General features: G+C 40.4%; 1 protein-coding gene across 1 annotated transcript; it reads right to left on the bottom strand.

The window, feature by feature from the left end:
- Window positions 1-789: 789 nt before the first annotated feature.
- Window positions 790-2,859, bottom strand: LOC132797785 (uncharacterized). Its single transcript, XM_060809564.1, has one exon. It carries the CDS (start codon window positions 2,857-2,859, stop codon window positions 790-792), a length of 2,070 nt encoding a protein of 689 aa, XP_060665547.1.
- Between the last annotated feature and the right edge of the window lie 13,450 nt (window positions 2,860-16,309).

Here is a 16,309-nt window from a genome sequence, read left to right as displayed (position 1 = left end):
GGTCAGAATAGTAGAACATATGTTGTAGGAAAAGCACTAAAAGAGGGCAGGGTGACCAACGTGAGGATAAACTAGATCAGAGTGACTGCGCGTGTGACAAGGTCACACGCACAGTATACTAGCTTTGTCACTATCGATATCAATTGATCGCGACCACACTGTCAGCTGTTTTGAGTGGTCACACCTGCCATCATCTGGCATCGACATCCTCCCCCCTTGCAATGAGTTGCAAACGGATTTATTGTCCACATGGACCGGACAGAAACCAACTCAATGTGGAGTTCTGGGCCATTGGCAAATCGTTGGTGCTCGGCAGGATACGAGGTTGAATGATGTGAGGATACACATCAGTGCCGAGCACCAGGGACACCATCGATGGCTGGAACCAGCATTTGTAAGCGAAATGCTGCGGAACTGCTCCAAGTTTTCACCATCGACAGGTCGGAGGGGGGACGGCGAACGGGAACAGGGCCCTGCTGGTTGCGGAACAGCAACTGGAATTGTTGCGTAAAGGTGGCCACGAATTGCAACATTTGGAAGGTGGTCCGGTTCTTCTTTCACCAAATGAACTTCTGGTGCTGGGATCCCATGGCAGCAATCGAGCGAGTTGAGCAGGGCAAAGAAGGTGCTGTGGCCGCCTGGTGCAGACTTGAGGCCCATCCACACGGAGACGGGCATGCAACATGGAACGAAACAAGAACAAATGGTTATTACAGTAGCTTCTTTACATTGTCAATGACACATGGAACAGGACAGTATAGGACAGCACAAACGAAACGAAGTAGGATGTTATTCGTCTTTGTGTCGGTGCCTATCTGGTTTGAATGAATGATGAGGCAGATAAAAATTAGGAGTGGTGACGGGCTTCCGGAATGGAAGAGTCACCCGAGATCTGCCACATCTGCTGCGTGAAGTTGTGTTTTCGCAGCTAACCAGCTTCGACGGAATATCCTCCGCCTCCCAAACTTTGGAGTTTAGTCTGTCGAGTTGATCGTCTGCTTGGATAGCGACCCTTGTCGAAAACGCAGAGACAGTTGTCGACACATTCTGGGAGACGGGGCCGGTGAGAATCCAACCAAACACGGTTTGTTGGCCAAGGAGTGAGCCACAAATGTTTGGCCGGGAACCGCTCAGGATGACTGACGGAAGGATATCCGCGCCAATTAAGATGTCAATCTGAGCACTTTTGTAGAAGTTTGGATCTGCCAGTTCAATCGCTGGTAGATCCTTTAGGAAGCCTTTCGGCACACGGAATGATGGCAACTTGTCTGCCAGTTGTGGAATAACGAACGCTGAGGTCTCGATATGGAGCCTCGGCTTCGTTGGACAACCAATGCTGAAGTTGCATAACTTCTGCGGTCGGGCCGCAATTGCATGATTCAGCCCAGATACTTGGGCTTGAACGGATTGGAATGGCAACTTTATGCGCTGGAATAAACGCTCAGAAATGAAAGTCGCTTCGGACCCTGAGTCGATTAGTGCTCGTGCGGTGTATGTAGTACCTAGATGGCATACATTGACAACCGCCGTGCCGAGAAGGATGTTCTGAGCGTTAATGGCAAAGTAATTTTGCACATTTGTTGCCGATTGATTCGGAGTGGACTGTATGTTGGGAAGTGTGGATGGAGTGGAAGAGGAAGAGGCACCATTGTGGGCACTGTCGCCCCGATGGAGAAGAGTGTGGTGCCGCCCCTTGCATGTCAAGCAATTGTGCGCACTCGTACACTCTCGGAGTTGGTGACCTCTTGCGAAACAGTTTAAACAGAGACTTTTCTGTTTGATGTAGCTCATCCGATCATTGACCGACATTTCAAGGAAGCTTGGACAAACCCGGACAGGGTGATTCTCTTTTGAGCACAAGTCACACGATTTGCCTCTCTGAGTGACTCGGGCCTTGAAAGAGTTAATTCGCTTTGAACTCTGCTGTGGACGGGATGGTCCAGCGGTAGAGTTCTGCGAGGTTTTTTGCGTCACGTCCTCAACAGCCTCGAGCGTACGATAACGCTCGTTGAGGAATGTGCTCATGTCTTGCCATGCGGGAATCTTGGTCTTGTCCACCAATGATTGCTCCCATAGTGAGAGTGTAAGTTTGGGGAGCTTGGATGAGCAAAGAAAGACCAGGATGCAGTCGGCGAAAGGTCTAGAGACTGAAATGTCTGAGTGGTCAAGAGCGGTCAAGCACCGCTGAATTGTGCCATGCAGCTCCTTAATCGCTGCTCCAGACTCTTGCGAAACCGTGGACAGGTTGAAGAGAATTTTTAACTGGCTCGTTATTAACAAGCGCTTATTTTCGAATCGCTCGCAGAGAGCACTCCAAGCCGACGCGAAACCATCGTTCGTCAGCGGAAATTTGGCTACGACCTCATTGGGCTCATCTGCGGTTTTTGAATTGAGATGGAATAGTTTCTCAACCGGAGTCAACCTCGGATTGTTGACGTAGATGGCCGTGAAAAGATCACGGAAGGTCGGCCACCGCAAGTAATCCCCACGGAATACTTCGATGTCGACTGGAGGGAGCCGGCAGCCACTGGAGTACACAGGAGGAGCGGATGCTTCACTCCTGGTTGATTCGGAAACTTGTGTAATTTGCCCCTTTACATGGGCGAGACACCGCTCATACACTGCATAGCAGTGGTCATATTTCGCCTCCATGGCCTGTATGCCTTCGTTGTCGCCGTCTCGATGCAGTGCATCAGCGCACGTGGCATAAGCGGTCTCTACACTGTCCCAGAGGGCTTGCAGGCGGTCACGACGGATCTCGTACGTGTGTACATTGTCTTCTTCGGCTGCAGGCCCTCTGACCCGACTCTCAAAGTGCACCAGTCTGTCAGAGACGGCGACGAAGTTGCTGAGAGCCATCGCACGGGTGTTGCTAAGTTTAGCCTGGACGGATCGTGTAGTTGCAGAAGAAGCAGACGGCGACGGACGATCAACTTTGACTCGGAGTTGAGCGGCAGGAGTGGCGGATTTGGACGTATACGGAAATGGATATGATAATATATATGTTGTATGTGTAGTAACGGATTTCAATATATAATATCAATTTATAAGGAGCATATACGGAGTGTATATGTAACGTGCACGGAAGTGTACGTGTATGTATGTGATACTCTATGTATATTATATGTGTAATAATGGACTTATATATATATATTATCAGTATATATGGAACATATACGGAGTGTATATGTGTGTAAGTGTCGTGTATGGAAGTGTACGTGTATGTATGTGTGTCGTATGTGGATGTATATATGTCGTATGTATATGTATATATATATAGGTATATATAAATATATGGAGTGTAGTGGATCTACGCGCGTTTGTTCTTAATACAGTGCAACTTCCTTGTTATTTAGAGTAAAATAACACGAAGAGGTCGCATACACTGGAGTGTGTCAAAAAGCAGACAAACGCGAAACGACAGAGATGTCACAAAGTACATACAACAGCGGCCAAATTGGAAAATATAAGCGAACTCTTTTAAACTGTATAAATACTTACACATACATATACATATAAGGATATATATATATATATACGGTGCAAAGTATACACAAAGTAGAAAAGATTGCGGAAAGAAAGCCGGTAGAACGCTTATGTACTTATATTTATGCTGTGTCACATATATATAATGTACATGGAAAAAGAGTATGGCGCGAACACGACACTTGCACAAAATGTATGGAGAATGTATGAAAGTGTATCACTTATCTTGAAAAAAAACCAATGCTATTGCTGGGGTCGAGCGAATCCAATCATATATCCGGCTCGAAGGACCAAAATGTGTAGGGGGGCGTCTTCCAGATAAATAATAACACTTCAACTTTGGAAATTGGTAGAACTTGTAACTTTACAATTACTTTTATTGCACTCTTGAAAAATACACTTGTTGTGCCGGTCAGAATAGTAGAACATATGTTGTAGGAAAAGCACTAAAAGAGGGCAGGGTGACCAACGTGAGGATAAACTAGATCAGAGTGACTGCGCGTGTGACAAGGTCACACGCACAGTATACTAGCTTTGTCACTATCGATATCAATTGATCGCGACCACACTGTCAGCTGTTTTGAGTGGTCACACCTGCCATCATCTGGCATCGACAGGTATATTTGTTATATCGGTATAGAACCACATTCAAAATATACCATTGACATCTCCACATTCTGACATCTTAAGTACCAAGAACTTCTTGTACAGTGCGACCTCCCGTACTGATCCACTAGGCAGATGCACTTCTTTAAGTTTTGTCCAAGCAGCAAATGACATTGTACAGTTCATTATGTAACTTAACTGTGATATTTTCACACTTAGTGTGATCATGGCTAAAGCCTTACTGTCTTTGCCATGCCAATCAAATTCTGCACTAGCATCCTCGAGCTTCAGAGCACCCGATGCCAGCTGCCACAATTCCGCATGTACCAAAACACACCGCATGTGAATGCACCAAGAATCGTAATTGTTTTCTTCAAGTTTTTCAATTTGGTATAGGGAATTCATTTTTAATCGTATTAAAAATTTACTTTCGGTCGCGTCCATTGTTCGTTAACAAGTCCAACTTTTCGTATACAAGTTATTAGGATTATCAGCTCCAGTGTTGCCAAATCGGTGTCCGCTGGGAATCCTTGATCCTGGGTGATGAATTATGGTGGAGGAAGCTAATCCCCTTTAATCATTGGCTTTGTGGCTCAGTGAAGTTTTCAAATAATAAATCGATCGATATAACGACAAGTGCCGGAGCATTTATTCATCAGACAAGGCTGCTGTGTAGAACAAAAATGAATTCTTATCAAATAAACCTCTACAGCTACACAGTACAGTTGCTTGCTAAGGATAACGGTGCTCAAGTAAGCATTGCGGCACATGAGACTTATGCGCGCGGGTCGCTTAATAAGTTGCCGGACCGCGCATGCGAGGGCTGTTCGTTTAATGTTTGGAGATGTTGCTTCTTAACTTTCATACACAAAAGCACCGCGCGTGCCTGGGCCCATAACCTGTAGAAGTTACGCTTGGCTGTGTGCGTGTGATCGCCGAGCACGTCTGCTATGTACGAAATTTTATTTGCGACTGACATCGTTAAGGTATCGTTACAATCGGGTAGTGTTACAATAATCGACAAGTTGCAAGTTACGCGCGCAATGAATCGAGCACATAGAGTTCCAATATGTAATGTAAGATGTCTACATTTTTTTTTTAAATATCGTGTCAATGATATTCTCTATTTGAAAAAAAGTATGAAAATTAGGGATGTCGTAGATTTTAAAAAATATCGTTTTAATAATACTTTTTTATATATAAAAAAAAAATTATAATATTTAAAATATTACTTAAAAATGTATATCTACATTTATATCTATATTTTATATTTTTGTGTTAAATACAACAAGTAAAAGTTACAGTCGAGTGTGCTCGACTGTGAGATACCCGCTGCCCATTTTGAATAAAAGCTAAATATTGCGGTATTTTTTCAAATTATACGGAAATGCAAATATACTAAAAATATCCCAAACGGTATATTTGTTATATCGGTATAGAACCACATTCAAAATATACCATAGACGGCACAATATACCAGATTGTCGGCCAAAGCAACTAACAGCCCTAGTAAGTAGACGTTTTTGCCCATACAAAAGTATTTCTTTAATAACTTCCACAATTTTTATCTGATCGCAATTTTCAGAAATCAATAATACTATAGTTATTATTGTATATTCAAAATTCACAGCTGTAGCTTGAATTACGCGTATTATTCGAATTTATTGATCTGCGTGCAGACATAACAATTGCTGTTGAAAAAATTGTAGCTCTATCTTTTATAGTCTCTGAGATCTAGGTGTTCATACGGACAGACGGACATAGCTAGATCGTCTCGGCTATTAATGCTGAACAAGAATATATATATTTTATAGGGCCGGAGATGCCTACTTCTACCTGTTACATACATTTCCTGCCGGCGCAAAGTTATAATACCCTTCTACCCTATGGGTAGCGGGCATAAAAACAGGATTTCGTATTTTCATGATTTTTTTAACACTTAACATTTCCATCATTACTATTGCCACTTCGGTTTTGCTTAGTGTTGTCTACGTTCAGACCCATTTCATCCCATAATCTCAGTTGAATACTTTTTTCCGTAAAGCAAACTCATCCTTGTCTGAGCCTGTGACTCGACATTTATTTATCTACATTCTGTATGCTACTTTTAACATTTATTCGAAAAAGAACTTATTATGGCTATCAGTATACATCTGAAAGATTATTGACTCAATATTTTTCGCCTTTCAAAGTCTATTTGGCTTAGCAGCACATAATGGGTTGGATTGGCATGAATTTGTACCAGTTAACACATTAAAACTGTGCCATCCATTAAAGTCATATTCTTAATGTTTTACTAATATTTTTTGGTTGAGAAATTGCATTTTTATGTATTTCAAATATGCGGTCAGCAAAATGATTTAATAAATTCTGTAGCGATACTTCAACTTTAGATTCAGAATAAATTATTTTATATTGTTCTGGTCCGCATTCTTATTTCATTACACTTCTGAATAAGAGGGATAAATATGGCATCCATGCAGCTTACTTAGGGCTTTTATATTCGTTTAGTTAGATTGTTTTCTACTAAAAAGGCTAAAGCATTTTCAGGATTTATAGTTGTCATCTCATTCTGCTTAAATTGGTTCGCTATGCCAGCTATATTTTCTCTACTCAATACTTTTTGCAGAACAGTGTCGTCCTTTTTCAATTTTTTGGCCAATGCAGAAGATGCATGCAACAACTGTGGCATTGAATCTTCAGTTTTTTCGACCAGATCAGATGCCATTTTTCGCTTTAACCTTGGTCTTGCTTCAGTGTATGTCAGTGTACGTTAAGCACTGAAAGCTCAATTGGGACAAAAGCACAAAAAGAGCTTTAGTTACTAGAGTGCTTTTTTACGCATGGCAGACGTGCCATGACAGCTGTCTTCAAAACTCACATGCACTAGCCGCCCCATAGCGCCGCCAGCATGTGTTTAATGGCTGATGAGTAATGGATTACTCCGTGTAATGGCTGAAGATTCCTTCATGGTGTCTGCTGCTTCCTCTAAGGTATCTGCTGCTGCTGTTCGTCGAGATCAATGCTGCCTGGGTGTGATTGCTGGCCACGCAACAAGTGCGCTTTATGCTTAATGGCAGAGAACTATATATGTAAGTATGCATCGGTTTGATTGCTGCAAATTGCAATATTTTTTTATTTGGACGTTGACGTAATAGTGGCAGTGTCATCAAGTGGCCCAGCGATACTAAGCAAACTAATTTGATTTAACAGCTCCAAAGAGTCTATTTCACCATTACTTAGTCTCTTTATGAAAACAGTACCTAAACGAAGGTTTAGTAATAAAAGACTACCGCGATAAGGTGGTAATCTAATATTATTGTTTTAATTTAAACTACGAAGTGCAAATATCAAAAAAATGTTTCTGCACCGACTCAATCCTATCTTGATAAACCCTATACTGGGGATTCCAGACAGGAAATCCGTACTCAATGATAGGACGAACCAGTGAGACGTACAAAGTTTTAGTAGTGTAGGAATTGTTGAATCACAGAACACCCATGGCCCTACATACAAAGGAAGATCATTTATGAACAAGGTGAACAATAGAGAACCTAAATGACTAGCCTGGGCCACACCAGAAGTAACTTGGACACATTTAGATACAAAGCCATTATAATAAACATTCTGTATTCTGTTGAGATATGAGGAGATCCACTTAATTAGGCTATGAGGAACCATAAAATATTAAGATTATACAGTAAGAAGTTCCACATTTCCGGATCAGACTCGACAACATCCTCACCTCGGTAATAATCCACTTCAACAGTGACTAATTCTGACACATCTCGGGGTGACTCTTGGTGGTCGATGCCCAAATAGATCTCCTGTTTTAAATCGGGGCACATAAAGAAATCGATTTGCTCCGACTTGTCGCCGTATGACACTGGCAGATTGACTCGTCCTAGGATCGGTCGGCTGGCTCCTGCAGCAGTGGTGACTATGGACGCATACGGCTGAACATTCCAGTCCATCTTACTGACCAGCTCTCGGCACTCTCGCCCCAGCAGACTAATGGATGCGCCGGAGTCCAGAAGGCTTTTTAAAGCCTGTCCACCGATAATAACGTCTACAAATCGGTGTTCTCCACTCTCCGAACTGCTTCCACGACTTGTCTCCTCGTTAACCTTTGCCGACGAAAACGAGCGCGTGCCTTCACAACGCGTTTCGTGACCAGTGTCATTCCTTCACACTGCCGCTCACCAAAAATTTTATTTCGGGCCGACATGTATGCGCTAACACATTCTTCATATGGTAAGCCTACTTTCACTTTCACTAATGTCTTCCTTCTTCATCCGCGATATATCTCCTTAACCTAGTTGTAATTCTACTAAACCTATGTTCTCCATTCGCAGTCTTATCCTCTCCTTGTTCCTGTTGGCACGCCACTCCGGTTTCTGGTCGGGTCTCGCCTCCGAACGCGTCTGCCCCGGCTTCATCGCGTTCGCCCAGGTGTTTCCCGGACAATTGACGCATTGCGGGCTAAAGGTGTCAGGCTTGCCGCACCTAAAGCAAAATATGCTCCTCGTTCTGGAAATACAGTCCCGGACTAGACTAGGTTGCCTGCAATTTCAGCACTCGTCTCGCGGGTCTTCGCTGCTACCTCCTCCACTTCCTGGGATGGACTCTCGTCGCGCTGAGGTGGGACTTCAACCTCATAAACTGCCGGTTTGACTCCAGCGGATACCGGGTTTGTTGTCCCTGCGATGAGCGTCCTCGTCGATTCATGTATCGCTCCACTTCGATACATTCTTGGCGCAACTCGTCCACCGGAAGTATATCCATAGTGCACGGTCTCGGAGAGAGGCTTCTGGAAACGAGAAAGCTAGCCGCACCATGTGGTGGATGTAATCATCTACGCCTTTGCTAGACTGCTGTTCCCTTTGTAGCAGGTCTTGCATGAGGTCATCCTCGGTTTGGTAGCCCCGAAACCGGTCCAGCATTGCTTGACGCAACTGAGTCCAGCTGTCCACTCTGGAGTGCCTCACATACATCCAGTACCATTCCTTGGCTCAGCCCTCCAACAGTACATGGAAGCCACGCAGCACTTCTCTCCATGGGCATTGATATTGTCTTTGCAAGAACTCGATGCGGAAAACAAAATCCTCCACAGCGTGAGTGGAATCGGCGCCATCGAATCGCACGTTCCACCGTTCTAGCTTCAGGTAAGTTCGGTCCCTCGACGACTCCGTTTCCATGCCTAATTCGATCCTTCCGTCTCCAGTATCTGAACGCATGTTGGCATGGGGATTCCGCCAGTTTCTTGCGTGCGGATCGTACACACACACGTAATCACGATCAGAAAGCATGTTAGAAATGTTATTAATTATAAAAAAATGAGCTGAATACAGAGCTCATCTGAAGCAGGGGGGATAAACGAACAAGAAATAATAATGTTAAAACTACTAAAGGATAATTTTACAGACACTGTCTCAATATCAGAAGTGTGATCTATCAATTCTGAAGCAAATTGAGCATCTACTGCAATTAAAACTCCACCACCACGGCGTAGCTTGCGATTACGACTATATAAAGAAAATCTACTAGGAATAATTTCAGTATCAAGAATGTCATTCTTTAACCATGTTTCAGTAAAGGCAATGACATTGAAAGGGAAAGATATACTATTTAAATATAGGTCAGTAAGTTTATTGCAAATACCTTTAACATTTTGATATCCAAGAAGTAAAGAGGATGTTAGTTTTTAAACTGACAGACATAGAAGAATTCTTGTTACTATTAGCAGTGATGTCCTTTTTCCGGACAGATCTGTCCTGTTTTTAACGCTTCATCCGGAAAAAATTGAAAATCATCCACATACCTGAAAACTGTCCTTTTTTTTGGATTTTTCATCCGGAAATCTGTCTTTTTTTTAAATTTAATATTGTTTTTTTTTTTTAAATAGTTGCTTTCGCGCTCAAATTTAAATTTATTATCAGCTGTAAAATATGAAACAGGTGGCAACTTTTCGCGGTTGCCATACTTATATCGAAAGCTTGGTAAAAATTAATCGAAATACAACTCTATTTACCGTTTACTTGCACTCTCTGTTTTGGTACTGAACGAGCAATTACAAAATCTGTGTTAAATTCAAAATGCCAAAAGAAATATATAAGCACAAGTTTCGAGATTGATGGCTACTGCAGCCCGATTTTAATGATTGGATTAGCCGACATAATTCGGACATTCACAAAGCTTATTGCAAATACTGCAAGTGCAGTATAACTGTAAAAATGACCAATTAAGAGCGCATATGACGACAAAAAAAACATGTGCAAATACGTCAAGTTTAGTGAAACGAAATTAAATTAGTTTCGAGCCGGTCAAAGCATCAGAAACTTGTCGCCAAGAAGCTGCGATAGCTATGTTTATAGCCCAGCATTGTGCTATTGAGCCGGTTGGTCACCTAAGTAAATTGCTAAAGACACATTTTGACGCCAAGAAGGTTAAATTGCGCAGAACCAAGTGCACTAACCTTATTAAAAATGTAGTGTCTGTGCACTTTAATGAAGATCTGGGTCTTGACCTGGGCAACGAAAAGTTCAGTCTGCTAATTGGTGAGTCTACCGATATAAGTATTACCAAGCTTCTAGGTAAGTAACAGTCGTTAACGTAGCCAAATATATTTAAATTTTTGTGTTTTCAGGAGTTGCTATAATATATTACAGCGCTCAATGCGAGAAAATTCAATCGACGTTCCTTTCACTTGTTTCAATTGAAAGTGGAGACGCACTCAACATTACCAAGTGCCTCCTGGATGAGCTGCCTCGCCTTAAAATTCCCGTATCAAACTTGATAGGAATCGGCACTGATAACGCCAGTGTTATGGTGGGTAGCAAAAAAAGCGTTTATACATTATTAAAGGATAACGTGCCGTCGTTGATTCTTGTTAAATGTGTGTGCCACTCAGTGCAATTGTCTGTCAATGCAGCTTGCAAGGTGGTTTAACCGGAAGCACTTGAATTTCTTATAAGTGAAACGTACGCTTGGTTCTGTAAGAGTTCAAGTAGGCAAATTGCCTATAGAGAACTATATAAATGCATTAATAGTGATGAGGTATTTTCGTAAATATGTTTTAACGTATAAATATGTGTTTTAACATCTGTAAGGGATTACTATTGTGTTTGTTTTAATATTAACTATGCTAAAATTTGTTGTTGTTTGTTGTTCGTACTTGTCCTAGTAGTTTGTAGTAAAATACAATTTATACAATTTTATTTAAATATTATCCTATTTAATTTTATATATTTCATTTAAATTTATATATCAGAAGGCTCCTATTAAAATCACCAGAGTCGCTGACACAAGATGGATGTCTAATAGACATCGTCAAGGGTGACAAATTTCGACACTCAACTCACACAACCATAAATTTTTGAGTGCCGGTGCTACTTAGCACTCGCAAACCGAGTAAGAGATACACAATTACTCAAAATCATGCGAGTGCTGCGAGTATGAGTCATTGTCATACTCAGGCCTTTCTTGCACTATTCGGCACCCGATCATTTTTGCACTCATGACGAAATGGCTTGTGTCTTATGAGTATCTGTTCAAATTCTGAAAAACACCCAAGTGTCTTGCTCAGACACCCAAGTGTTTTGCTCAGACACCCAAGTGTTTTGCTCAGACACTCGAGTATTTGATCAAACACTCGGGTGTTTTTCCCCTACCCCTATTGATGCTTGAGTGTCGCGGCCAGTGTTGCCAGTTTAGCAATTTTATGGCTAGTTCTAGCCATTTTGAAAGGCCGAATGCTAGAAAAATTAAGAAATTGCTACTAGCTATAAATCTAGCTACTTTAAAATAAACTTCAGCTATTTTCGGCAATTTTCTCGAACCCGTGATTTAGGTCTGTGAAAATTACCAGTTACAGCGAAAATACTCTAAGTGACTTGAGTGAAAATACTTATCGAACAGTGATTTCTACTTTTGACCATCACTGCTTTGTGTGTTTCATCTCTAGTTTGTGGTGTACATTAAGTGACGCAAAAAAAGTGATGCAAAAATGCCTAAAGTGCTTTATACGCAAAAGTTTCGCGATGCTTGGATGCAGGCTAGTGAGTTCAAGGCCTGGATCCGGAAGGATGAGACGGATTTGTCAAAAGCTTACTGTAGCTACTGCAAATGCAGTATTAAAGCGAAAATATTCGATTTAAGGGCTCATGCTGAGACGAAGAAGCACATTTCGGCATCAGAAGCACATTTCAGTCAAACCAACAAAATTTCGTTCTCTCGGATGCCTACGAAGCGAACAGAGCAGGAAGCAGCGTTGTGCCTATTTATAGCAGAGCACACTGCTATTGCACAAATAGACCACCTCAGCAGATTGTGTGTGCATAATTTTGGCGCGTGTCCTTCTGCTGCAAAAATAAGGCTTGGCCGAACAAAGTGCACAAGCATTATTAACAACGTTTTGGCGCAGCACTTCGATGAAGACTTAACTGCAGACATTGGTGATTCGAATTATAGCCTGCTCCTGGATGAATCTACAGATGTCAGCGTAACAAAGCTAGTTGGTAAGCATGTTAATATATGTATGCTGATTACAAGTATGAGTGACGCTCTGGTCTTCTGTATTAAAATTATTGTGTTCTTTTCTGTTTAATTGTTAATTATTGTATATTTATATGTACATAAATTACTTCAGTGTAAAATGTGGCGCAATTGTATCTACTTTTTTAAGCCTTATTCCCATCGAATCCGGAGATGCTGTTTCGATAGCCGAAGGTCGCGGCTCGCGGTTAGATTTTATGACTTTTGCTTTGTGAATGATTTTTGCGTGTTTTTACTTTTACAAATGATCAAAGAAAATATCAGATGGTTTTTCCTGAAATTTATGGAAATTGTACAAATATGCAAAATACCCTTACCATTTACAATAGTGTTATAAACAGGTAATAAAATGTCTGATTTTCCGGTTATTGATGAATGTAAAAAACCCAAAAACTCATAAAAGAGGTAAATTATACTTAATAAAACTGATTAGGTGGATTTTAACTTGTTTTTGTTCCTTTCCAACATATAAAAATTCTTTAAAATTTAATTTTTATTAATTATATATGTAAGTCATCAAATAATAAGTCATCAATAATAATACTAGACAAGCCAAAAAAATAGTTTTCGAATTTAAATTTTCGAGAAATAAAATGAGTGCAAGAAGAGCGCATCAGCAATAACAAGAACAATACAAAAAAGCCGACGGCAATTCTTGCATCTCAACAAACATACATACAAACATAGATATGTATGTACATACATACAATCGTGCCGGTCCACTCATAATTTTTTTACCAAGTGTATCGGATACACTTACTCATAACCACCGGCTTTACCCGAGTGCATAGAATCACCGATCGCAAATTGCCGAGTATGCCTCGGCACTTGCACAATAAGTGTCGGCCCTTTCTTGATACTCACACTCATGAGTATAAGCCTTTCGATACACTTATGCTCAATTAATTAAATTTGTCCACCCTAACACTGGCTTGAGCTTTGGACTTAATATAAGCCCGAACATCATCAGAAGTCGTATCAGGGGCAAGCCTTAAGACAACAATCTGTTTAAGCGGTGGCACCGCAACTGAACCGTGTTGTGGACAACTAAAACAGGAACTGTAGGCGATTCTTAAATCGTTGAAGAATGATCTCGACAGAGGATTGTGATGGTTGAATTTCTTCAACCGTCTCCATCCCATCCGTCACCAAACTGCACTGCGACACTGCAGTAGCAGACGATTCCATACTTAATGACGTAATGTCATGGTGTGGAGCTACCGGGAGTTGAGGAGAGGGTGAACTAACATTACATTAATTCGCCAGCAGATAGTACGGATAAGCTTGAAACATCTACAGGAGCTTCTTAAAACCAGGAGCCAATGCGGAGAAGCTATCAGAGAGTTTTTAAAGCCCACCAATACATCTTTAAAATCAGTTCGCGTCTGCCGTATAAACACAGCGATATCGCGTTCGGGGTCCCTACCCATTTTGCCACCATTTTTTTGTTATAGCAGACTAACATATTGCTAAAACAAAAATAATTAAATCAAACAAAAACAAAAATAAGAAATATTAACAAAGTATGATAGGTAAATGAATTGCAAACTAAAATCATCTGTACTTACAAATAGCACAAGGCACAAAAAGTAAGCGCAGGTCGAACGAGACGCAAGATAGGCGATACCCAACTACAACACCAGGAGGGGAGAGTCACCAATGGTGGTGAGTCACCATTCTAAACAGCGTTGAGAGCACGAGGTATAAAGCACAATCACTGAGAGAGCGCGGGCCGAGCGAGACACAAGATCAGCGTTGCCAATTTAGCTAGTGATCTGTCGGTTTTCAAAAGCAAAATGCGGGATAAATTGAAAACTAGCGGCTAGCGGGAATTATCGCTATTTTCAAAACAAAACTGAACGGAACTTTAGTTTTTTAAAAACATCTGGTGCCTTCTTGTAATTTTATGTTTTACTAAGCCGCACCTTAATAACTTCCAGTATTTTTGCATTGCAATGGTAAAAAACTTTGATATGCCAAAAGATCTTTACATTTTTATCGATTTTTATTAGTTTTATATCATGGCCATCCGGGTATTTCACAATTTCCAAAATGATTGTGTGTGACAGTTAAAATGACTAAGATTTATAAACAAAAACCGCGATGGTTGCAAGACCCCGTGTTTAAGGATTGGTGAACTCTAGATGCAGCCGATGATCGAAAATGCTTTTAAAAATATTGCAAATCCAGCACTAATGCGAAACTTTACGATTTGCAACCAAGACAAACAACCATAAGTCTTCGTCATCTCCGTTTTCACAGACGAACAAAATAACGTTTGTTCCGTACGCATTCATTGGTCAGACCCATTGACCAGTTGGGATTGTTGTGCGCGAACAATTTTCAGGATGACGGTGCTATATACATATCTTTACAGAACAAAGTGCACCAGAATAGGACATGATTGACGAAATTTACTACTCAAAAATACTTAATAAATAAATCAAGTTACTAGCGTAACTTTATATTTTGACTATCATCCTAATTATCTGGCGGTTTTTAGCTTTCATCATATGTTACTTTAGCTTTTTTATGACCAGAAGAGTTGGCTACACTGCACAAGATAGCCAACAACAACACCAAGAGAGGGAGAGTTAACTTTTGTAATAGCGTTGAGCACGCAAGAATAGCAAATAAAAATACAAAAACAAAAAGCAGCGGCAACGAAAACAGAAATATTGTTTTGCAAACATAGCAAACCAAAGTTTCACCACACAGTTTGTTGTTATATTTTCGTGAAAATTAAAATAATAGACATAATTAATACAGGTATTAACGATTTAACAATCAGTAGTTAAACACAAGTAAGAGAGTAAATTAATGTTAAATTGACTGTTAACAAATATTAAAGTGTATAACTGCGACGTTCTATGAAAAAAATTTAACTGCAACTGCAACATTGAGCATTGCCGTAAATCAGGCAAAAAACGGGCGAAAGTGTTAACCACTATTTAATTGTTAACAGTTTGGTTAAAAACATTCACCTTTAAAATTGCCTCGACTGGCCTAGACTCACAAGTTACACTCCACAGAATCACAGATACATTTATTAGCAGCGCACAGTAGTTGATCTTGTAAGGCAAAGGTTGTACTGCTAGAAAAAAGAAAATTATTAAACAAGAGCAAAAACTATACGTTAAAGCCCTAAAATATTTCAAAATAACATTTTAAAACTTAAATTCAATTGCATACTTTCAGGCTACGGAATTTCCTAATTAAGAAAATATATTTTATTTTAATGTTATTATCAATATAAAAATTAAAAAAATAGGTTATTTAAATATATAGCGCTTTGTTTAATACATTATCAAAAACTTTTTTTGAAAGAATCGTTTTACATTTGAAGGGTAAATTTCGCTGCCCGGTTATGGCCGGATCTGAAGTTAATAACAACCGATTTATAAGGTCTTATTAACATGAGTCGATACTATTTAACGTCCTTGTTCCTCGACTCCACAGCTTCTTCTGAGAGCTCTCTAATTGAAACTAATGCGTATTGAATTAGTATTTTATGAACTAAAGCAGGCAAATAATACCACGGATACTTTGATGTTAATTCTTTTGCAGTATCCAGTGCTAATTTTTGAATCTTTTCTATATTGATTTTATATCCAGACGACAAGGCTTGCAGTTATGTTGTTGTTTTCATATAAATGTTGTTCAA

This window comes from Drosophila nasuta, unplaced genomic scaffold (genome assembly GCF_023558535.2).
Source record: "Drosophila nasuta strain 15112-1781.00 unplaced genomic scaffold, ASM2355853v1 ctg20_pilon, whole genome shotgun sequence".
Classification (NCBI taxonomy): Eukaryota; Metazoa; Arthropoda; class Insecta; order Diptera; family Drosophilidae; genus Drosophila; species Drosophila nasuta.
This window is presented reverse-complemented; position numbering and strand designations above follow the sequence as displayed.

Coding starts and splice junctions, on each gene's coding strand:
- LOC132797785 (XM_060809564.1), bottom strand. CDS start 2,859: ATGGCTCTCAGCAACTTCGTCGCCGTCTCTGACAGACTGGTGCACTTT.